We start from the raw sequence: 24,254 nt of genomic DNA, 5'->3' as shown, positions 1-24,254 counted from the left end.
TTAGTAGAGAAGAAGAAAAACTTTCAGATTGGATACCAGTTAAGAAGAGTACTTTCCCCTTCTCTCCTCCTTCTACAGTGTCCCAACTCTAAAATTCATTGTCCCTCTATGCTCAAATATTGCCACAACTGCAGGCTTCTGTAATGCAAAACAGAGCACATTTCCTTTGTTTCTGAGCAAAGTAGAACTTTCTAGCTGGACAAACACAATGTAACCTGATTACTGTGCAGTTAGTTGCAGCAAGACAGAACTTGTTCCAGGGCACCTGGAATGCACCTGAAAATCAAACCCACCAGCAAGACAGAAGGGCATGGAAAACATTGGTGTGCGCAGATGGAAGAGTTGCTCTAAGAGACTGAGTAAAAAATGTTTGGGGGGGGGGGTCACGGAGGATGTTGTTTGGGAACTGGCTTTGCCTGCTTATGTGCTCGTTTCTACATTTCCCAAAACCTGCTCAAGTTTTAAATAGTCATTGCTGCAAAGAAAGCTGTGCCTCCTCTGCTTTTTCCTACGAATACTTCCCTGACCAACCCAATTACAAAGAAGAGACTGGCACCTTTCCCACAACTCCTTTTGCAGGCCCACACGCACGCGTGCACACACACCATTTAGGAATTGCACATTTTATTTATGGTCAGCTATGATATGAGTTTGACTAGTTTACACCAAAGAAGGCCACGGTCATCAGTAACACTTGCAATTCACACAAATGAGACTCACAGATCCCAATCCACAAGGTGCAGTTAAACCAAGGATTTAGGTTTGTGCAAACTTAATCCAGTTCACCAAGAACCTGATTGTATAGTGTATTGTGGACATTTTAAAAAATGACATAGAATGAAGGAACTTTTGCATCAGTGCAAAAGTGCAGTTTTTAGGGTTGCTGAGGCATATCAAAAAGACTCCGAGTATTGTAGAGTTAGAGCAGATCAAAACTGTGTGGATCCCCTTGTGCATCAGATGGAGGGGCCAGCCAAGGCAGTTGATGGATTTGGCAGCCCTGCAGCTCAAACATGGTAAAATAATGAGATCACAACCCCCCCACACCACCCGCCCCCCTTGTGTGGTCCAAGCTGAGTCAAACTAAGGGCCAAAATATACATGATGACAAAGTTCCATGATTAGAATAACTTGTCCCTTTTTATTCCTGTAGAGCTAACGGTAAGCTCACAGGGGCTATTTAACATGTGGAAAAAGCAGAGAAGGGAAGGGTTTAAGGACTTTCCAGCAGCCGCAGCTCACTCACAGTTCTTCAAGACAGCTTTGCAGAGGTTTTCATTCTCTTAACTTTTTTAGAAGTGAGATATTCCCAAACTCATACAACAGTTGCATCACATATAGAATGGCTCTCAATAAACGACCACAGCTGAATGGCTGTTGGAGCATCCAAAACACACGTGACGTGCAAGTTATTCCTACATGTGAGTTAGAATCCAAGCAAGGTGTGAATGAGTGGCAATTCTGCTGCTTCCATCGATTCAAGTCAGATTCAGCAAAGTAAACGGTACCTCTCAGCCAAATTTCTGTTGAACCCTCTCTCTCAGGCGACCCAAGCTTTGCAGATTTTATTCACGGGTGTGATGTCACCGATATCCTCAAGGCGAAGTCCTTGCCTTGGTTCACATTCAGTCTGCAGGGTGCAAGAAGTTTTTTGGGGTAAATTCTTCAAGCAGACTGAGTCTGAGGAGTCTCCGTCAGTGAAGATTTTGTTCCGAGCACCAAAGCCTCTGGTGCTGATGGTGGCCCTTTCAGGATATGCCTCTTGGTGGACTGTCTCATCAGAGCAACGCTGGAGTTTGAAGGCTGCCTGGAAGCCTCTCTTGAAGTTCTTGTTGAAGTAGCCATAGATGATGGGGTTGACGCTGCTGTTTGAGAAGGCAAGCCAGTGGGCAAAGGGGAAGATATAACTGGCCAACAGATTGATCTGTTGGTCCTCCAGTTTGACGTAGTCTGTAAGAAGCATCAGTGTCCACAAGGGAAGCCAAGACAGCATGAAGAGCAAGGCCACTAGGATGAGCATTTTAATGACCTTGACCTTCTTCCTGGAGACCACTGCATTGCACCGATCTTCACTTACCACCTGGTGCCGGCTCACCGGGCCTGAAGATCTGTACAGCTTAAACCCAATCCTGCCGTACATGAATGTGATGAGCATCAGCGGGGCTACATAGATGTTGGCAAAAAGCACTGTGGTGTAGACTCTACGCATCTTGCTGTCAGGCCAGGCCTCGTAGCAGGAGTACAAGGGGTAAGCCATGCTCTGATTGTCATCGTACACCATGTAGCTATCCTCCAGTTGAGCTACGGTGAGCATGATGGCAGAAGGACACATGATGGTGATAGCCAACACCCAAATAACAGCAATGGTGTTGAGGGCTTGGAAAAGGGTGAGCTTTGACTTAAATGGATACACGATGCAGCGGAACCTGTGGGGTCAAAAAAGACACGGGAAGTAGCCAAATGAGGTCTCTCAATCCCCGAGCAAGGCATGGAGAGGTGTAAAAGAGGTCCCTCCCCAGTCACACATGGATCAAGCAAGGGCATATCTTGTGGAGGACATGAGGGGTTTCGCAACCCAGGCACTGCGTGTCTAGGTCACATGGGGGTGCATTTGGCCACCCCTCCCCTGCTGCAGGCCAGAAGGGCAAGTGTGGGCTGGGCAGGCAGGTGATAGGCATTCCAGTGAGAAAGGCCACAGCCTTTACACTCCTCCCTCCTCCAGGTCACAACATGGCAGGGAGATGGGGTAAGTGTTAGATCCCAAAGCCCCAATAGTCTCATCTGGCTTCCTGCCTTGCCCGAGGCACATATGGCTGCTGAAGCTGCTACCTGCCAAGGAGCCACTGGCACTTTTATGCTGCTGCTGGGGATCAACTTTATTTTTCCACCTGTGCCAGCTCAAATCAACTTTTCTACTCCTCCTGATCATCTTTCTTGCTGCCTTCCTACCATTTCCCCCCTTCTTCTTTTCCTCTCTCTTCTTTCACTCACTCAGTCATCTCTCTGTTTTCTGCAGTGGCACCAAACTCTCCCAGGCCAGCTGGAGGAGGGGGAGATCACTGGAAAATTCCTGCTGGCACTGGTGTGGCCAGAGACTCCCCTTGGCAGCCTTGGACCTTGCTCTACTGCTGGGGCTGCTCTTCCACTGGGCTGCTGGGAGGGTTGAGGAGCTGCCCAAGAGCCTTCCAGGCCTGGGGGTGGGGAGGAAGAGGAAGTGGGGGGTTGCTGATCCATGAGTAAGAGTTATTCTCTCTCTCTCTCTCCATCCCTCTTTTTCTCTCACTCATTTCTGTCTCTCCCTATTTTCCCTTTCTATCTTTCTGTCTCTTCTGGACAGGAGCAGCATTGGTGGGTTGGGGCTGGGGGAGTGGGGAGGGGAGACTCCAGTTCTCCTCTGTGTGGGAGTAGGGGAAGGACCGACTGGGCAGCCACTTAGACCCCCTTGCTAGCCAGATGCTTGTGTGGGGCATGTGGGGGGAGGGCGGCAAAAGCAGTCCTTGCCCTGAACTCCATTCTCTGTAGATTCGCCACTGGGATCAAACATGGGAATTCTCTAGGGTCTACATATCTCAAGTTAAGAGGTGCCTTGCTACTGCCTGCTTCTTAATTGCAGTTTTGGACTTCCTTGGTGGTCTTCTTCATAGAAATTCTGGACTTCCTTGGTGGTCTCCCAACCAAGTACTAACCTGACCCTGCTGCGTAGCTTCTGACAAGATCAGGCTAGCCTACATAATTCAGATCAGGGACTGATCTTCACTGCATGGGTTTAATTTTCAATTCAGATTTATTCTGGCTTCCTTCTCTAGAATGCTTCCCACTTTCACATGTGGGGCTAGAATACACATTCCTCCCCCCATGCTAATCTAGGTCAGTGAGCCTGCTGGGGGCTTGCCAATGAAGATAGCCTCCACCACCCCTGGGCCCAGCCTGACCAAGTCGCATTTACGTCATATCTGACTCTCATAACAAATGAGTTTGGCACCCGGCTTTAAAGTCATCTATCCTTGGTCATCTAATCCACCTTACAGTTTCTCCCTCCACTATTATCCCTCCACTTTCCTCTGCTGTTTTCAGATCTCCTCGTTGCAATGCATTTGTTTGCTTTGTCTCAGGAATACTCTCCATCTTACCTGTCCGCGGCAATCGCCACCAAGGTGAAGACAGAGGACGAAACGGACATCCCCTGCACCAGCCCACTCATCTTGCAGATGCTGTTGCTGAAGGGCCAGCCTAGGAGATAACAAGCAGGCGACACCATCAGCAGGAGATCAGCACACCCAAGACAGACACATTTTAACTCACTCTCTGCAAGCTTTTAATGGGCAGGCTGCCTTTGTTTCTCCACAGGGGAGATGCCCATTACCAATCAGCCAGCATCACTCTTGGCCACTTAGGGCCAAAGGATAAAAGCAGAATGCTTCCATCAAAACAAGTAATTTGTGAATACAACAGCACAAAGGGCCCTGCTCATCAAATTTCTGTCGGGCAATTCTGGATTAGGAAACTCCTAGAGATTTGGGGATAGAGCTGGGGAAAGCAGGGTTTGGAGTGGAGAGGGACCTCTGTGAGGTATATGGCCATATAGTCCAAGCAGCCATTTTCTCTAGGAGAAACTGATCTGTGTAGTCCGGTGATCAGGTGTAATTTCAAAAGGTCTCAGGAGCCACCTGAGGGTTGGCAACTATGGCCCTTTCTGAACAAGCCTTTTAAAACATTTTGAGGCAGGAAACAAAACATGTTTTCCACAGAATTCTGCATTGTTTTTACCCCCAAACATTTTATTGGCAACCACAAAATTAAATTGAAACCTTTTCAAACAATTATCCGGCTGAAATTTTTAAAAACCTCTATTGACTATGTTTTCCATGCTTCTCTGCTTCCCTGAAGCTGCCCCTCAGCGCCATTTTCTGAGCCCACTCCATTCCTCCTTGCCTGTTTACTTGCAGCATTTCTGTTTGGTTTTGGGGGGTGGGGGTGGGCAGGGGTGTAACGAGGCAAACTGGAGCCCTGGGCAAAACCTGAGTTGGATCCCCCCCCCCCCCACCATGGGCGGCCACCCCACCACAACCAAAACATTTTTTTGCACCAGGACATTGGTGCCTGCAGGGGATACATTTTTAGACATATCGCCACCAAAACTTCAGCGTATCATCAGGAGACTGTCCTTATGCTACCCACAAGTTTGGTGCAGTTTGGGTCAGGGCAGACAAAGTTATGGACCCTCAAAAGGGTAGCCCCCATCCCCTTAGCTCCCATTGGAGAGAATGGGAGATGGGGGCTAAGGCAGGTGTGCTAAGGCAGCTGTACTAAGGTGTACTAAGGTGTGCTAAGGCAGGTGTACAGAGGTGTACTAAGGCAGGTGTACTAAGTACATAGTACTAAGGTGTACTAAGGTGTGCTAAGGCAGCTCTACTAGGGTGTACTAGGGTGTGCTAAGGCAGGTGTACTAAGGTGTACAAAGGCAGCTGTACTAAGGTGTGCTAAGGCAGGTGTACTAAGGTGTTCTAAGGTGTGCTAAGGCGAGTGTGCTAAGGTGTGCTAAGGTGTGCTAAGGCAGGTGTACTAAGGTATGCTAAGGCAGGTGTGCTAAGGTGTACTAAGGTGTGCTAAGGCAGGTGTACTAAGGTGTACTAAGGCAGGTGTACTAAGGTGTACTAAGGTGTGTGCTAAGGAAGGTGTATTAAGGTGTATTAAGGTGTGCTAAGCCAGGTGTACTAAGGTGTGCTAAGGTGTGCCAAGGCAGGTGTACTAAGGCAGTTGTACTAAGGTGTACTAAGGCAGGTGTACTAAGTACTTAGTAATAAGGTATACTAAGGTTTACTAATGTGTCCTAAGGCAGGTGTACTAAGGCAGGTGTACTAAGGTGTACTAAGGTGTGCTAAGGAAGGTATACAAAGGTGTACTAAGGTGTACTTACAAGCAGGTGCAATTGCTGCACTAAGTTGCGCTACGAAGGCATACAAAGGTGTACCTACAAGTGTGCTAAGGAAGGTGCATTAAGGTGCATTAAGGTGCGCTACCAGGTGTACTTACAGGTGTGCCATAGTGCGCCACAAGCAGCAGTGCACTACAAGCAGTTGTACCCAAGGTGCACTAAGGCAAGAGTGTACTCTGGCACTTAGTAATAAGGCATACCATAGTTTACTAACGTAAACCTACAAGCAGGTGTAATTAAGGTGTACATAAGGCAGATGCACTAAGCTGGTACTACAAGGTGTACTACAAGCAGGTAATTAAGGCAGGTACAGCTATAGGCAATTACAAGGCAATTAAGGTGTACACGCAGGTACTAAGACAGGTGCAATTGCTGCGTACTACAGCATATGCGCTATGCACTAAGGCAGGTGTACTACGCTACGTACTACAAGTGTTCTAAGGTGCTACGAAAGTGTCTAAGGTGCTAAGATGTACAAGGCAGGTGTACCTGTTGCATGCTATATGCAGGTGTGCTGCACTGGCGGCGTGCTACGCAGGTGCGTACCATGCGTACTGGCTAGCAGGTGTACTACAGCATAATTACGTGCTAATGCAGGTGCAATTAAGGTGTACATACAGATGTACCTTGCTGCACTAAGGTACTCAAGGCAGGTGTACTACATGTGCAAAAGCAGGTGTACTTAAGGTGTACTAAGGTGCGCTAACGCAGTACTAAGGTGTACTAAGGTGTACACGCAGGTGTACTACAGGTGTACTAAGGCGTACTACAAGGTGTAATTAAGGTGCGCTTAACGCGGTGTACTAAGGTGCGCTACGGCAGGTACCATGGGTTCTAAGGTGCGCTACGCGCGTGCTAAGGTGCGCTAAGGTGCTACAGCAGGCGTACTATGCGCTTAATGCAGGTGTGCTAAGGTACCAAGGTGCGCTTGCTGAAGGTTTTACTTGCTGCGTACTAAGGCAGGTGTACCAATGTGTACTAAGGCGCTTAATGCAGGTGTACCTGTTGCACTAAGGTGCGCTAATGCAGGTGTACTACGGTGCGCTAAGGCAGGTGTACTACAAGCAGGTGTACCGGTTGCGTAATTAAGGTGCGCTAAGGCAGATGCAATTGCTGCGTACTCAAAGCAGGTAATTACAAGGTGGCTAAGGCAAGTGTGCTAAGGTATGCTACGCGTACTAAGGTGTACCTAAGGTGTGCTACGTTATGCACTAAGGCGTAATTAAGGCAGGTACTAAGGCATACTATATGCGCTTAACGCAGGTGCGGCTGATGCGGCACCAATACGCGCTAACGCAGGCGCAATTCAATAACTACGCGTGCTCAACGCAGGCGCAATTCGGCTGCGCACCATGCGCACCAATAAGACGCACCACAGCACATGTTAATGCTGGCGGCACCACACCTTAGCAATCAAAAAAACACCATTGGCTCACTGGCTGCGTCCAAAATTATGGCAGCACCACGCTATAAGTGCGCTAACGCAGGCGCACCACGCGTTAACGCAGCACCACAACTGGCTGCGCCACCCATGCGCACCAAGAGCAAGGCACCTTACGCGTACTACAAGAAAGTGCACCATGCCACGCTACGCAACTACGCGCACCGGCTGCGCTTTACCCATATGCACCACGTTATGCGGCACTAAGGTGCGCTACAAGCAGACGCACTACGCGCACCTGGCTGCGCACCCGCCGCATTACATGCGCGCTACGCGCACCAAGGCGCACCTGGCTGCGCATTACGCGTAATTACGTTATATGCATTACGCGCATTACGGGAGGCATTATTGCGCAATCTGTCGCAATCTGCGCGCACCATTGCGCATTACGCGCGCATTAATGTTAAGGCGCATTGCTGCTGCGGCATTACGTACGGCATAAGCGCACCACGCTATAGTGCGTACCATTGCATTACGCGCATTACTATGCGTTAAGGCAGCATTGCTGCGCAATTCACAGGCATTACTTCATGCATTGCTGCGTATCAGCCGGCTTGCATTAATAATTACGCGCAGTACAAGCAGGCGCATTAAGACGCATTGGCTGCGCACCTCTAGGATGCGCATTACGCATTGGCGTTATGGGCGTCTTTGGCTGCGCAATTATGGCGCTAACCAAGGCAGGCAATTCGGTTGTATCATGCGCAAAATGCGTATCCAGGCGCATTATGGCATTATGGCATGTGCATTACGCGTACTGGCGCATTACGCGTAATACGCTAAGGTGCATTGCTGCGCATTACGCGCACCTGCGTGCGTTACGCATTACGCGCATTACGCAGGCATTACGCGTATCAGCCATATGCATTCATTGCAATATGCATTACGCGCACTGGCCGCGCATTACGCGCATTGGCTGCTATAAGTGCATTGGCTGCGCATTACGCGTATCCAGGCAGGCATTACTGGGCACCTGGCTGCGTTAATAGCAGCATTACGCACCACGCTATGCGCATTGGCTGCATTATTGCGCACCATGGCTGGCGCATTACGCGCATTACGCGGCACCAAAACAGGCGGCATTACGCACCTGGCATGACACGCGCATTACGTACCACAAGCAGGTGGGCGGCCATGCTGCGCATTACGCGCATTGGCTGGAGGCGCATTACGCTATGCATTACGCGGCATTACGCGCATTACTGCATTAAGGTGCATTACGCTATGCATTGCTGCGCATTACGCGCATTACGCTGGCGCATTAGCCGCATTGGCCGCGCGGCGCACATTATGCATTGGCTGCGTGCATTACGCATTACGCGCATTGCTGCGCACAAAATAAGCAGGTGCAATTACGCATTACGCGCATTGCGCATTATGCATTGGCTGCGCACTGGCTGGCCGCGATCGAATCGTGCATTACGTACCGCTACAGGTGTTATTGCGCCAGGCGGCACTACAAGCAGGTGCGCTGAAGGCACCAAGGCGCATTAAGGCATTACAGGTGTGTTATTGCGCATTACGGGCACTACGCACATGCATTACAGGTGCATTACAAGACATTATTGTTAGGACGTACTACGCACATGCGGCATTAAGCGGCATTACCGGAGGTGCGCCACGCGTACCACAAGGCACCACGCAGGCGCATTACAAGCCACCACGCGCACAGCCGCAGGCAAAATTAAGGCGGCCATGCGCATTACAAGCAGGTGCATTACGGCGGCATTACGCGCACCGGCCGAAGCCGCGACGCATCACATGCACTGGCTGGGCAGGCGTATTACGCGGCATTAAGGTGCACTACGCAGGTGCGCCACAAAATCACGCATTACGCAGGCGGCATTCCAGGCGCATTAATGCGTATTAGCAGGCGCATTGCTGCGCATTAATAAGCACCACGAAGCCGTGCATTTACGCGTATCACCGCACCTGGCTGCGTGCACCACTGCGCACTCACGCGAACTGGTCTATGCGCATTACGCGTAATTGCTGCGTACCTGGCGGTGCACTACTGCGCACCATTGCACCTGCTGCAGGCGTCTCCGGCTGCGCATTACGCGCATTGCCGCCAGGCGCATTACAAGCATTACGCATAATTTGACATGGTGCATAGCCGCGCATTACGCGGCATTAAAGGTGCATTACGGCCGCAAAGGTGCATAAAGGCAGCTGCACGGCGCGCACATGCGGCACCAGCAGGCGGCTGGCTGCATTAAGGTTCAGCCGCAGGCGCAACCTGGCTGCGTATTGCGTATTAAGGCAGGTGCATTATGGCGTATTACGCGCATCTGGCCGAAGGTGCGCTGGCTGCACCAAGGTGCATTGGCTGCAGGCTGCGCATTGTTTGGCGCACTGGCTGCGCATTAAGGCATTACGCGCATTACGGCGCATTACGCGTACCTACGAAGGTGATCTAATCGCATTAAGGCGTACCCGCCGCAGGCATTGCTGCGCATTACAAGTGCACCACAAGCAGGTGTACATGCGCTACAAGTGCACCTGTTGCACCATGCATTGCTGGCGTGCATTAAGCGCACATGCATTAGTGCACTAAGGCAGGCGTGCCATGCGCATTACGCGCACCACGCAGGTGCGCTACAAGTGCACCACAAGTGCATTGCTGCATTACAAGCAGGTGTCTCCATGCGCATTGGCTGCATCAAGGCAGGTGCATTACAGTGTGGCCGGCTGCAGATGCATTAAGGTGCATTGGCTGCATTACAGTGCATTACAGGTGTATTACAAGTGCATTAATAGTGCACCACAGGTGTTCCATGCATTAATGCATTACAAGCAGGTGCATTTTGGGTGTATTGTTTTAAGGCAGGTTTATTATTGCATTACAAGCAACTGGAGGCCGTGCATTAAGGTGCATTAATAGTGCACTACAAGAGGTGCACTAAGGTGCACCACTGTCCACACAAGCATGCATTACAAGTGCATTAAGGTGCACCAAGGCAGTGTCCTATTAGTGCATTACAAGTGCACAAAGGCAGGTGCACTAAGGTGTATTAAGGTGCATTACAGGCATTAAGGTGCATTACTGACATGGTGCATAGCTGCATAAAGGCATTAAGGTGCATTGTACTATAGGCACACGTGCATGTGCATAGCCACAGGTGTACTATTGCATTACAGTGTACTACAAGCAGGTGGCATTAATAATTAAGGTGGCACAAAGGCAGGTGCACTAAGGTGCATTAAGGTGTACTATTAGCAGGTGCATTATGGTGCATTACAGCACCATGAAGGTGATTTAGTTTGCCACAAGTGGCACCACACAGGTGTATTACAGGACATAAATTTTACAAGGAAAAAGCATGTACTTAAGGTATAGTAGGTATTCAGTGGACATAGTATATGTATATGTGTATATAGAAGAATAGACACAGAAAATATGGAATGGAAAAGGTGGATATAGATATAATGGAAAAGGAAAACGGAAAATATATGGTATATGAGTATATGAAAAGAAGAAGGACAGACAGTGGTATAATATAGTATATGGTATATAATGGAGAATGGTATAGGGACAGTGGATAGGGTATATAGGGACAGGTGGTGAGAATGGAAAGAATGGTGGTGTCATCGCGCACCACGCGTCACGCGCATCATCGCACCACAGCCACGCGCAACTGGCCGCGCATCACGTACCACGCTATGTCCCACGCATTACCGCGCTAATCCACGCCATGCGCATCACGCGCATCACGCAGACGCATTACGCGCGACCACGCGTATCACGCGCATTAATGCTGGCGCATTACCGCGCATCACGCGCACCACGCTATGTCCCACGCGTAATACGCGCATTGCCGCCATATGACGAAGGTAATTATCTTACGCCATATCGACTACGCGTAATACGTTAACCGATAGCCGCATTACTGCGCATCATTGCGCACCTGCGGCAACCACGCGCAACCATTAACCACAGCATTACGCATCACGCGCACCAATATGGCGTCCCATTAGCGCATTATCGCACCGTGCCGCTAAGGCGCACCACGCATCATTTACTTCACGCTATGCGCATTTCACGCGCATCACGCTATCTATCATGGCGCACGCCGCGCATGCCGCATCACGCATTGCGCCATATGCATCAATTCGCGTATTGCCGCGCATGTCACATATGCAATTACGCGCACTACGCACCAATATGGCGTATCATTGCGGCATCATGTCCAGATCAGGCACCACGGCACTACGCGCATCATCACAGGCGCATCACGGCGCATCATTGCGCACCCACGAATGCGCTAATAAAAATCACTGCGTATCATTGCAAGACCACGCGCATCATCGCTAAGGCGCCATCACGCATTACTACGCGGCATTGGCTGAACCGCAATCACAGGTGCATCACAGCAACTACAGGCGCATCACGCGGCATCATTGTCCTCAGCCAGGCACCACGCGCATCACGCGCATTACCGCATTGATGGCGCATCACGCGCACCACGAACCGCGCCATTAAAACCACGCGCATTACGCGCAGCGCATCACGCGCGCCATCATCGCGCATTACGCGCATCACGCCAGGCATCATGGCGTTAATTACTGCAACTGGCTGAAGGCGGATCTAACGCATCACGGCGCACCACAAGAGGCACCACAAGGCATCATTAAAACCACAGGCGCGCTTTGGCTGCGCCACAAGGCACCCTGTCATAACCCACAAGTGCACCACAGGCATTACTGCATTACGCATCACGCGCACCACAGGCGTGTTAATGCGTATCATGCACCTGGCCGCGCCACGCACCACGCATCACGCATCACAAGCAACCTATGCATCACACAAGTAATCAATAAGGTGCATTACTGCATTAATAAGCAGACGCATCACGCACCACAAGGCATTCACGCATTTCTCAGCAGGTGACCACAGTGCATTACTGCACCACAAGCAGGTGTCCCACAAGGCATTACTGCATCACAAGGCAGACCTAAGTGCATTGTTCACAAGCAGGCCTATCACAAGGCATTGGCTGCAACCGATGAATGCATTACTGGGCATTGACAGGCACCACAAGAGGCACCACAAGTGCAATCTGTCATCCACACAGGCATTACTGCATTAATAAGGCACCACAAGAGGTCCTAATGCATTGCTGCACAAAATAAGCAGGCGCAACCCACAAGTGCATTAATAAGGCATTAATACAGGCGCATCATGCACACATTATGGTGCATAAAATGCATAGCCACTACTGCATCAGCCATGCACACACGGCACAGCTGCATGTGGCCAAGCAGGTGCACATGCATTGGCTGCAATCTACAGGCATCATTGTCGACCACGCACAGCCACAGGCACCACAAGTGCATTAATAAGGCATCACAGGCATCATGGCACACAAGAACCACTGAAGGATCTTAATAACGACACAAGGCACCACATGCATTACTGCATTAATGCACCACATGCCACAAGGCAACCACAAGGCATCACGCATCCCAGGCATCACTGCATCACAGGCATCATTGCAACCACGAATGCATTAATCGTGCACCCACATGCACCACAGCACCACACAAGTGAATCCATTACTGCATCACAATCACAGTGCACACACCCACAACTGTCAAGGTCCCATTGCATCATGCATCACATGCATTACGCATCATTTATCATGCATAAATGCATCATTGCATCAGCCACACTGCATAGCCACAGTCATCACTGCACACAACCACAGGCGTATCATGCATCATCATGTCCCAAACATGCAACCACACTGCATTCACACAGGCATCATGGTGCACACGCACCACAGTCACAACCACGTGCATCATACTTCACACAGCATCACCATCACAGGCACTATGCATCATGCACCCAAGGAAATATGGATCTTAATCAGGCATCACAACCACACAGGGCATTACATCACAAGGCAATCCACAAGAGGCTACAGGCCACAGGCAACTGGTTGTAACCACACAGGCACACTGCACACTGCATCATGCACCCATGCATCACGCAATCACTGCCACAAACCCACACAGACACATGTCCCACAGGCATTAATCACACACAGCACACAGACGGACACACCACACACAGGCACATGCATTGCACACAGAAACCCATGCATTCCCAAGTGGCCGACATAGACAACTGAGACACACACATGGTGGACCACAGACAGGACCCACATGGCACACAGAAAGGCACATATGTATAAAGCATGTAGAAGGACAGGAAGGTATACATGTGTATAAATATAAAATATAGTATATAGGAAACGAAAGACAGGTATATAGACATAAGGACATACTTATGTATATAGACAGAATATATAGAATAATGAAAAGAAAGAATATATAAGAATGGAGGTATATGGTATATAGAAGTATATAGTATATAGAGGTATATAGTATAGATATGGTATAAAATAGTATAATGGTAGGAAAATAGGTATATGGTATATAGTGGACAGTGGTATAGGGACAGTGGTATATAGGGACAGGGAAGGTGTATTACAGGTGTATTACAGGCAGGTGTGTTAAGGTGTGTATTAAGGTGCATAAGGCAGGTGGTATTAAGGTGTATTAAGGTGTATTAAAGCAGGTGTATTAAGGTGTGTTAAGGTGTATTAAGGTGTACTAAGGCAGGTGTATTAAGGTGTATTAAGGCAGGTGTATTAAGGTGTATTAAGGTGTATTCAGGCAGGTGTATTAAGGTGTACTAAGGCAGGTGTGTTAAGGTGTATTAAGGTGTACTAAGGCAGGTGTATTAAGATGTATTAAGTTGCACTAAGGCAGGTGTACTAATGTGTACTAAGGTGTACTAAGTCAGGTGTATTAAGGTGTACTAAGGCTGGTGTATTATGGTGTATTAAGGTGTACTAAGGCAGGTGTACTAAGGTGTATTAAGGTGTGCTAAGGCAGGTGTATTAAGGTGTATTCTTTGCTAAGGCGATGGGGGCTACCCTTTTGAGGGTCCATAACTTTGGACCCTCTGAGCCAAACTGCACCAAACCTGGGGGGGTACCATCATGACAGTCTCCAGATGATACCCTTAAAATTTGGTGCTGATACATCCAAAAATGCCCTCCGTGTAAGAACATCCCAAAATTTGCCCAAGAATCTTTGTTCTGCATTGAGTTTTCTGCTTTGCTGTCAATGGGGGTTGCAGGCTGGGGGGGGGGCACATTTCTGAGGGTACAGTCTCAAAACTTTCTGGGTCTCATCACCCGCCAGGTTTGGTGCAGTTTGATTCAGGGGGACCAAAGTTATGGACCCTCAAAACTGTAGCCCCCATCTCCTATTAGCTCCCATTGGAAACAATGGGGGATAGGGGCACCCACTTTGGGAGTCCATAACTTTGGACTCCCTGAGCTAAACCTCACCAAACTTGGCAGGTAGCATAAGGACAGTCTCTTAATGATTCCACTTAATGAAAACCACTAAAAAACCCAAAAACGAACCCAGCATTTTGATGCCCCCCGCAAGGTGATGCCCTGGGCAGCTGCCCACCTTGCCTAATGGGCATTACGTCAGTGGGGGGGGGGGGGCAATATTCAAAGCATGAGGAGTAGAGAATTGTAACACAAGGATTTGAAGCATTGAAGTGTCAAGGCAATGCAACATGGAACTTTTTTAAAAGGGGAAATCATGAAATGACAGCCATGAATCATTTCAAAAGGATGAGTGTGGTCATACATTGTTGTAAAGGTGAGAGGAGGTCTTAAAATGTCTTAGAAATGTTTTAGGTGATTTGTGCGGAAAGGGCCAGTGTCATCCACTGCAGGCATCTCAAGCTCTGGAGACTTTGTTTAGAGATTTGGTCTCATCAACATTCTCCAAGGGAAAGTTCTTGTCTCTGGCTATTGGTCTTTTTCATTTATACACTATTTTTCTCCCCAGTGGGGGCCCAAATGGCTTTTAACATTCTCCCCTGCCCAGTTTAACTTTCAGCATTTTTCTTCCCCAAGCATTTTTCTCAGCAGCTGAGCTCTGATACAAATGATGTACTCAACAGAAACATGAACAGCAGAGTTATGAATACATAAATGCAAGTTCCCCTCATCAAGTCTCATTTGGCTCTTAAGACAAACAGTTTAAATTAGCAAAAATTCTTCCACTTGTTGCTCAGGACTAAAGCATTCAGTGGGAAGGGACTGACATATTGGGTCCATTCTGGGGAGGCAGATTAAATGTCGGATCCAAAGGGAAGGGGAGAGTCAGGTTCTCACTTGTTACTCAACCACTTTTCATTAAGCTCCTTTGACCACCCACCAGGAATGGAATTTGGGAGCTTAGGGGACTGCAGCAGGACTGGTGTGGCAAGCTTTGCTTTGTTGGAAGCCCATTGGATCCAACCCCAATCAGGCTGTTTCCACACAGGTGATTTGCCCAGGGGGGTCTTGCTGTTGTGAAGAGTTTTCTTTCTGCTTCCCCACAGCATTAGGGTGCTTCCCCATCAAGTCACGACTGACATTCCCCCCCTCAGTTCACAGGCCTTCTTTTTTGCTCTTCCAAAGTTTGCTAAACAAAATGAAACAAAGAGTGTGGGAAGTTCCCTTGTGAGTCTACTATAACCAGGCTAACCCTCGCTTCTTCTGCAAAGTATTTTTTCCTTTACAACCAACTTATGGCAACCCCAAAGAGTTTTCAAGGTGAGAATGTTCAGAGGTGGTTTGCCATTACCTGCCTCTGTGTAGCAGCTCTGGTATCAATTCCAAATATTAATCAGGACTGACCCTGTTAGCTTCCAAGATCTGATGAGACTGGTCTATCCTGGGCTGGCCAGGTCAGGGCAAATGATCCATAATGTCTAACATTCTTGATTTTGCTTTCTTGAAGGAACAGCTGGTGTGAATAATCTGTACATGATGATTTGATGTGTTTTTGTAGCACTTTCCACTTCCTTCCCCTCCCCCAACCACTCTCTTTCTTACCTGTGATTAAATTGTCCACTAGCGTGGTAGGCACACAAAAGATTCCCACCAGCAAATCACTGATGGCCAGGTTGAGAATAAACAAATTGGTGACAGTTCTCATCCGGGCATTTGTCAGCACAACGAAGCAAACCAGGCTGTTCCCAACCATGCACAGGGCAAAGATGAACAGGTAGGCAACGATGTAGACAGCTGCAACAGGCAGGAAGTGCTGATAATAGGGAGAGTAAGTCAGGTTCCTGTGAGCGTTGCCCAAGGTCTGATTCACGCTGCTTTCGGAAGGCTCCATGGTATGGCAGGAATTTAACTCACCTGGTAAACATCAAAAGGAAGGGTTAGTTGCAGAAACTGAGATAAAACAAACCTTGAGGTAACAATTCTGGTGTAAGGTTAATATCACTGACAGTTCGCCAGGAAACTAGTGTTACAAGATTGGGACATCATGATCAGAAGACATGGGAGGCCATGTTTTCAAGATGTTATAGGGTCTGTGGACATGTGCAGCTGCCTTACACTGAACCAGACCAATCATCTATCAAGGTCTACCTTGGCCAGTAGTGGCTCTCCAGGACCCCTGGGAGATTTTCCCATCATCTCCTGTGTATCTAAAGCAGGGGAATACCGCCCCAGGGACATGGGGACACCCATGTTTTCATGCACACACCTTTCAATCATGTGGGGGGACTCCAGACGCCCCCCCACGTGACAAAATGACGTGTGCCTGAGCCACCTGCCATGGCACCCCTGGGGAGAGCAGGAGCCAGTCTCCAAGGATGCGGGATGGCAGGGCTGCATGGCGGGTGGGGGTGGCACTCCGCCCTCCAGGGGTCCCTACAGCTCGGCTTCTGCAGGGAAGTCGGCCTGCACTGAGGTCGGGGGGTGAGGCTCAGTGGTGGGTGGTCCCACCCCGAGCCTCACCTCCAAGTGCGTGGGGTTCAGGGGGCACCCGGAGAAGGGGTTGTCTCCAGGCACCATTTCCCCCCTATACGTCTCTGATGTAAAGTGCCATCAGGTCATAGCTGACTTATGGCACCCTCACAGGTTTTCAAGGTAAGAGAAGTTCAGAGGTGCTTTGCCATTGCCTGCCTCCTCCGCGTAGGCTGAGAGAGTGCGGAAAGAACTGCGACTGACCCAAGGTTACTGAGCAGGCTTCACATGAAGGAGTGGGAAATCAAACCTGGTTCTCCAGAGTAGAGTCTGTGGCTCTTAACTGCTACACCATCCTGGTTCCCCCTCCCATCTCCTCCAACCTGCTCCTTTTATTTGGAGATGTCTGGGAATGAATCTGAGACCTTCTGCAGATAACCTACCACTGAGCCACGGCCACTGCCCCATTTGGATAATGCACACAATGGGAAGCTGGTCTGAACTTAGTTCCCTGCCCAGCCTTCGGTACAAGTAGTGGTGTGACATCCAAATGTGGCCAAATCTCACATTTATAGACTTTGTATGTACGATTAATCTTTTTGATGTAGAAGACGGCCATGCATATCAAGCCGAGGTATACGGGGTTTGGCCAAATTCATTGATAGATGTCAATCTTGCCTTTCTTCCAAGGTGCCCACAATAGTATACAAGATGTTAGCAGTAAGATAAGCACTTCAGATGGGTGGGGAGGTAAGTGCATTTTATCGGCCTGGCCACTACCTATCATGTTCATGGTCAGTGTGTATCTCAACTCGCTACATTTGCAGCCAATGAGGGGAGGAAGGGAAAATAACTTACAGAAGCCACTTCTGTGCACAAGTTCCAAAAGCCTATTATATACATGAACCCATATATCTCAGGCGGTAACCGTGGAAATACATATTTAACTGAAATACAAATTTAGAGCACTCCGTTGTCTGTAATGTAAAAGGTATCAGTCACAAAAAGAAAAGGCAGCAATATAAAAGGCCGACATAATTGCTGGCATTTGTTGGAAACTGTCAAAATGCTGGCAATTGTTGGAAACTATCAAAATTCCTGCTAAATAAGATCTCCAAGGATCTTCAGTTGGCATTCATGGTACCCCCCCCCCCCTCCCATTTAATCCTCATAACGCTATGAAGTAGGATAGGCTGAGAGAGAATTACTGGTCTCAAATCTTGCAGAATCCAATCTTCAGGACAATTTTGTGAAGTAGACTTGTTTGAGACAGATTGACGGGCTTCATGGCCGAGTTAGGATCGGAATGTTTTTGCTGATCTGACAACAACCATTTCCTCCCCCACCCCAGCAATGAATGTATCTGGCTTACAAACCCCCTCACAATTATTTACTTGATTCCACATTTTGTCATTCCTCTCTCAATACCCAGGATGGCTCACTGCGTTTTTATGTCAGGGAGAAAATAGAATTTGAAATACGTTTTGAAAAGAAAACAAGATAAGGATTATTTCATCCCTGTTGCTTCAGTTTGCAAATATGCATGCCGGCATTGGCACAGTGGTCAGAGGAGTGAAGCCCCTCTCTGCCAGGGAAGTTCACTGGGTGACCATAAGCCAGTCACACATTCCCAGCCTAACTCACCTCACAGGGTTGTTGTGAGGATAAAATGGAATGATGTTATAAGCCACATTGAGTCCCTCTCTATCGGGGACATTAGTGGGCTATCTATATATATAAAAAGCAAACAGTGACTTTGTTAGTCACTCCCTAACGCCAAAACGGCTGGACGGATCGCCCCCAAATTTTCACAGGATGTCCCTCCCTGTTGTGGGCAAATAATCGGACCTTCAAATCGCCAAAACGTCTTTTTCCTGGCGCACCAGGTCATGAAGTTGTCTGTGTTTAACTGTCATCCTTAGAATGTTCGTGGAGCCTGTCTGTCTGTGGCCTGAGGGCTTGGGATGAGGGCTTAGAATGTTCGTGCAGATGGGCAGAGATGAGCAGTTAAAACAGTTAATAGGTAACACTGTTAGGTAATATGAGTGGAAGTGAAACACATACACACTTTGCCGTGTGAGACGTCAGGTGGGGTTCCCCCCCACACATGCAGGTAACTTTCACTCTCTGTGCCTCACCCACTGCTACCACACAATACACATCCAGCTCATCCTCACACACCTCACTCTGCCCTCCCTCACATCCAACCACCACTTACCCACTTCCTCACCCATATTCGCCACAGCTCTCTTTTACTAAAAGCGAGCTGGAGTTTGCCTTTTTCTTCTAAGAAAATCTGCGGGGTGGGGACGAACCAACACTACTGGCTCCGCTTCTTTTGCACATGGCCCTTTAAGAACCCAGGGAGCTGGCCTCGATCTGAGCGCCTCACCACCCTGCCTCTGCTGCCTGACTGGGATAGCCTCCTTGCCCCAGTTCTGCCTTCCCCAAGCCAGGACTGTGCATGTCAACCAGCCTCATGGACAGCGGGATTCGCACTCTGGACAGTTCCGTTGTAGAAAGGAAAGGGTTACCTTATACTAAAAAAAACAAGACACCACCATATAACAGTGTGAATTGAAAAGGGAAAGAGGGATTCCATTTGACTACCCCAAAAGGGTATGCTGCGGATCATTGGACCTGCATGGACATCTGTGTGGGTTGTGGACTGTGATGAGGTGGACAATTGCCATAGCAATGCGTGGCTGGACCCCGCTAGTAAATAAATAAAATATCTAATTGGATTTTGCTTTCTCTTTAGTGGATTCCGCACAGCGTATGTATAACAGGTTGCAGTCATTGTAAGGGGATCAGGGTTTTTTCCCCATGTGCATGTATGTCCTTTACCCATTCAGGCAGCAATTGGAGCCCATAAAAACAATCTGGGTTGCTTTCACGCCTTCGGAGGCACCTCTCTTTTTAAAATTTCCTGTTAACACATGTGTAGCTGCGAAGGCATGCAGAAATTAACTCACCCCCCCCCCCAAAGGGACTTCCCCGCAATGGCCAGACATTAATGAATGTGCTGCTGTAGATCTATATGGCGGTTGTATTTTCTGCCATGGGGAGAAAACATGCTTGGGGAACTTTGTACACTGTCCGGTGCTCAGAGAATCTGCCCACAACACACTGGGCAATCTGCACAGAATGGCAGGCGGGTTTTCCTTGACATAGCAGACAACATGGGGCCTACAGCGAATGGGTGGCAGGAAGGGAAACCAAGCGTCTCCTGCCTGTGTTGTGTTCGTGCGGAAGCGCCTCCAAACTGAAACTGTGCAAAAGGATCACTGGTTTAGCAATGTTCGAAACCCTCAGGTTGAGGGGAATAAAATGGGCCAAGCTCATTTTGAAAAGGGGACCTGTGCAATGTCCCCCTCCCCCACCCAGGTCTTTATAACATCCTGCAGATGTTTATATTTGGCCTGCGCAGAATCCAGCTTTGTGTGGATTGAACCTGTGTTTTCTTATTTTCATGCCAGTTTTTGTTCCCTGACACCATTTTTTTCATGTGAAATGTGTACCATTTTTAACATCGTTTCTGTCTCAGCCTATTAGCATTTCACAAAGTTCATCACCCTACCTGTAAGACCAGGCAAACCCTCGTGCAAATCGTGAAATTTGTGCAATGAGAGAAGCTGCAGCTACCATTTCATGCTCTATAAATAAATCTGAGAGTATGACCAGGTCTGTGAGGAAAGGGGTAGGGAATCAAAAATTGTCCGCCCCCCACCCCCGCCCCAAATGAAGATAGAACTGCATCAATCTCATCCCCCATTTAATTATACTTTCTGTGGAAGCACAAACTTAAAATTAAAAGAAAGTTCAAGTTTAGCCACTCTTGTGGGTTACCATAGCAACCATGATACTTGCCAAGGCACCTGCCTGGAGATTTGGCACAGGGCCTCAGAGGCAGTAGATGGGATGAGGAAGAAGTGGAGGACCCAGGGACAGTGATTGAAGAAGAAGTATTGGGGGTGGGGGTGGGGGGTGAGGGTGGAATGTATGTCCTATAAAGGACATACAAAATCTGTATTAAAAACTTGTGCAGTGTGTGTAAAATGAACTTACAAACCCACAGCAAAAAATGAAGAAAGGAAATTGATGAAAAACATGCAAATGCATATGCAAATAAATGGAATAGGGAAAATTCACTCTTATTCAAACACCAATGACAGTCATACATTGTTTCATATCCCACCCAACCAAGCTGCTTCACTCAACATTTTTTTGTCCAAAAAAAATGGATTGAATCCAACACAAAGTTTCCATTGGCACTAGAGTTTTCTGTGTAAGTGGACAACTGTGCTAGTCACTTGTGCTCAATCAAACTTATTGTATCCCTGCTCACATTTCTACTTGCACTAGACTAGATCTTGTGCAACCAATTTCTTGGTGCCGTAATAAGAAGACAAACTAGAATTGCAGAAATGGAAACCATTTAAGATTTTCTGTTCTTCAGCACCATCATCAACCAAAGAGCAGGGATGCAACGAAGAAATCCGAAGAGGATTGAGACTGGGACTAACAACAATGAAGGAGCTAGAAAAGACCCTTAAGCATAAGGATGTGATGCTGGTGGCCAAGGTTAAATTAATTCATCCATCCATCATTGTTACAGCATCTTGCTGGCCTCCTGACCATTCACCATCAACAATTTTCTGACCACTGAATTTAACAACTAATGAGTGTCTGTTGTCATATATCTAAATTGTGCACCCCAACTTTTCCTTTTACATCTCATCTCTCCCCCCCCCTCCACAATTCATCTTCAATGACCTAGGTAAAAGGGGCGTTATAGACTGCATATAGGTTATAATTATGTTTTATTTATTGCAATCTGTGAAGATTTTTTAGATTTGATTCTTTAGTTTTTATCCTAAATGTTATATTTGATGTAGTGCTTCTAGCTGTTGGAAGCTGCCCAGGGCAAGGCATAAATGTAATTTTAAAAAATCATGTATGGGTCTGAGGCAATCTTTGTCTTTTCTCACTGGTGTAGTGATGGGAGCATGCGGGGCTAAAGCCCTGGGCACCACTTCTGGGGGGGGGGGGCGCATTGCTGTGTGCTCTCCCAACCACGCTCTAGCCCCAAAGAGTTTGGGGTAGGGGTGCTGATATACACTTTCCAGCAGGGCTGGCCCAGCTCCCCAACATCATGTGGAGTTGGGGAGCCAACAGCATAAAGCTAGAGCCACTCAGTCCCCAGTGCTCAGTTTGCTGCTGGCCTTGGTGAGACTTGGGGCCAGCACAAAACAGACCATGCCACTCGGAACTCCACATGGAAATCAGGGCACGACGGCTGACCCTGCACTCGAACTCCATGTTGAGTTGGGGAGCAAGGCCAGCCAGGCTGGCCTGCTGGCTGGCTGCACCCCATGGGCCACAGCTGAGAGGTGATGAATGCATAGGGTGAGCCCCAGGCGTTGTTTTAGTAAGCCATGCCCCTGTCATTTCCATAACCCTTTCAGCTTAATCTTCATTTCTAACCATGACTAAGCTTTTATAGCTTACTCCTGTATCACCCACTCTCTGATATTTCCCCCATCATTTATTTCAGCTAGTAAGCTCTCTGGAAGCAAAGACTATTATTTTCTTATTTAATGGGTCTTGTATTACCAATGAGACTGTATAAATAAACTGCCCCCAAAGTGGCACACAAATGAAGCAGAAAGCAATCTCCCAGGATGAATACAGCTTAAATTTTAATTATATTTTTCTTCTCAGTAATTCAATGCAGGATATAAGGTGTTTATCCTAACAGGAACCATGTGAGATGAATTAGGCAGCAAGAAAGAAGCAGGGGGCATTTGAACCCAAGCCTCTTGGTCAGGGACAATACCTGCTCAGGGTTGGGGTGGCTCAGACAGCAGTGCCTCCGAGCCCCGCCCCCAAGGATCTGGGAAGGGAAAGAGGCTGCTTGGACAGGCGCCATGGCAGCAGGCTGGCTCTGTCTTTAGGTGCCTCCCCCACACTGACCCAGCTCTTCTGAGCCGGGTCAGCTTGCAGGAGGAGGGGGTGGGGATTATTTTGGTCCCCCCACCGTTGTGCCTGGGGTCATTTGACCCCATCTGTCCCCAAGGGTGGTACGCCACTGCAGAGTGGTGAAAACCCAGAATGCACTGTAACATTACTAGGACTGCCAACCTCCAGGTGGTGGCTGGAGATCTTCCAGGATTACAACTGGTCTCCAGGTGGCAGAGGTGACAAAATGGCTGCTTTGGAAGGCTCACTGTATGGCATTATAAAGTCCCTCTTCCCCCTCCTCCAACCATCCTCAGGCTTCATCCCCAAAACTTCCAGGTATTTCCCAACCTGGAGCTGGCAACCCTAATAACTACAGACTGTAGGGCAAGGATTCCCTTCTACAAAGTTTTGTCAAACGAAAATTAGCATGGCATACAAAAGGCCTTTCTCCCTAATCTGCTATTTAAAAAAAAATTGCAGGAAGGGTTTTCTTTAAAATGTTAGAGTGAAACATTCAGCATCTGCCACTTTTCTCCTCCATAGTCTGAAGCAGCACATCCCACAATGGCCAGCCAGTCTTTCTCAAACTAACCTACCTCACAGGATCATTGTGATGATGAAATGAAAAGGAGAGGTAGGGTTGTCAGCCTCCGGGAGAGGTCTGGAGATTAACTCCCCTAGAGAAAATGGTTGCTTTGCAGTGTGGACTGCGTGGCATAAACGTCATCACCATCCTTAGAATTCTATCCTCTTTCTGCTGAATGTGTAAATCCTGAGCTGTGCTACCTTTAATTAAGCACACGTCGAACAAAAATAAACAACTTATTGATCAACAGCCAGGCTATTAACAGGGGAGACAAAGGAAAGTCCACACTAGAGCTGAGGCATTGTGCGCACAATTGGCATTCCATTAGTGCTGTTGTTGTAATTAGTTTAAGCACCTAATGAAGCAACCATCCCGGTGCTGCCATGGAGGCAGGCGGAGGCAAGATGCTATTCAGCCCTGTAATTAATCTCCTGTTTAGTAAGCAAGTGACATGTGGTAAAGCACATCTTTATGAAGCTGTCGAAGGCTGGGCTCTGGATTGGCACAAAAGCAACTCAGTACTTTCCCTTCCATCAAAGGTGTCTG

The 24,254-nt window shown here is 48.2% G+C and overlaps 1 protein-coding gene across 1 annotated transcript in view; it reads right to left on the bottom strand.

The window, feature by feature from the left end:
- Positions 1 to 626: 626 nt before the first annotated feature.
- The window catches only part of LOC125441943 (neuropeptide FF receptor 1-like), a 28,605-nt gene continuing 4,977 nt past the window's right edge, over positions 627 to 24,254 (bottom strand). Inside the window, exons 2-4 of the mRNA XM_048513009.1 lie at positions 16,292 to 16,603; positions 4,131 to 4,230; positions 627 to 2,426 (exon numbers count right to left, since the gene is read on the bottom strand). Of these exons, the coding sequence (XP_048368966.1) occupies positions 1,541 to 2,426; positions 4,131 to 4,230; positions 16,292 to 16,580 (1,275 nt within the window). The 5' untranslated portion in view covers positions 16,581 to 16,603 and the 3' untranslated portion in view covers positions 627 to 1,540. The remainder of the gene's footprint in view (positions 2,427 to 4,130; positions 4,231 to 16,291; positions 16,604 to 24,254) is intronic.

This window comes from Sphaerodactylus townsendi, linkage group LG12 (assembly GCF_021028975.2).
Source record: "Sphaerodactylus townsendi isolate TG3544 linkage group LG12, MPM_Stown_v2.3, whole genome shotgun sequence".
NCBI classification, from domain to species: Eukaryota; Metazoa; Chordata; class Lepidosauria; order Squamata; family Sphaerodactylidae; genus Sphaerodactylus; species Sphaerodactylus townsendi.
Note: the sequence above shows the minus strand (reverse complement) of the source record. Positions and strands in the feature narration are given on the sequence as shown.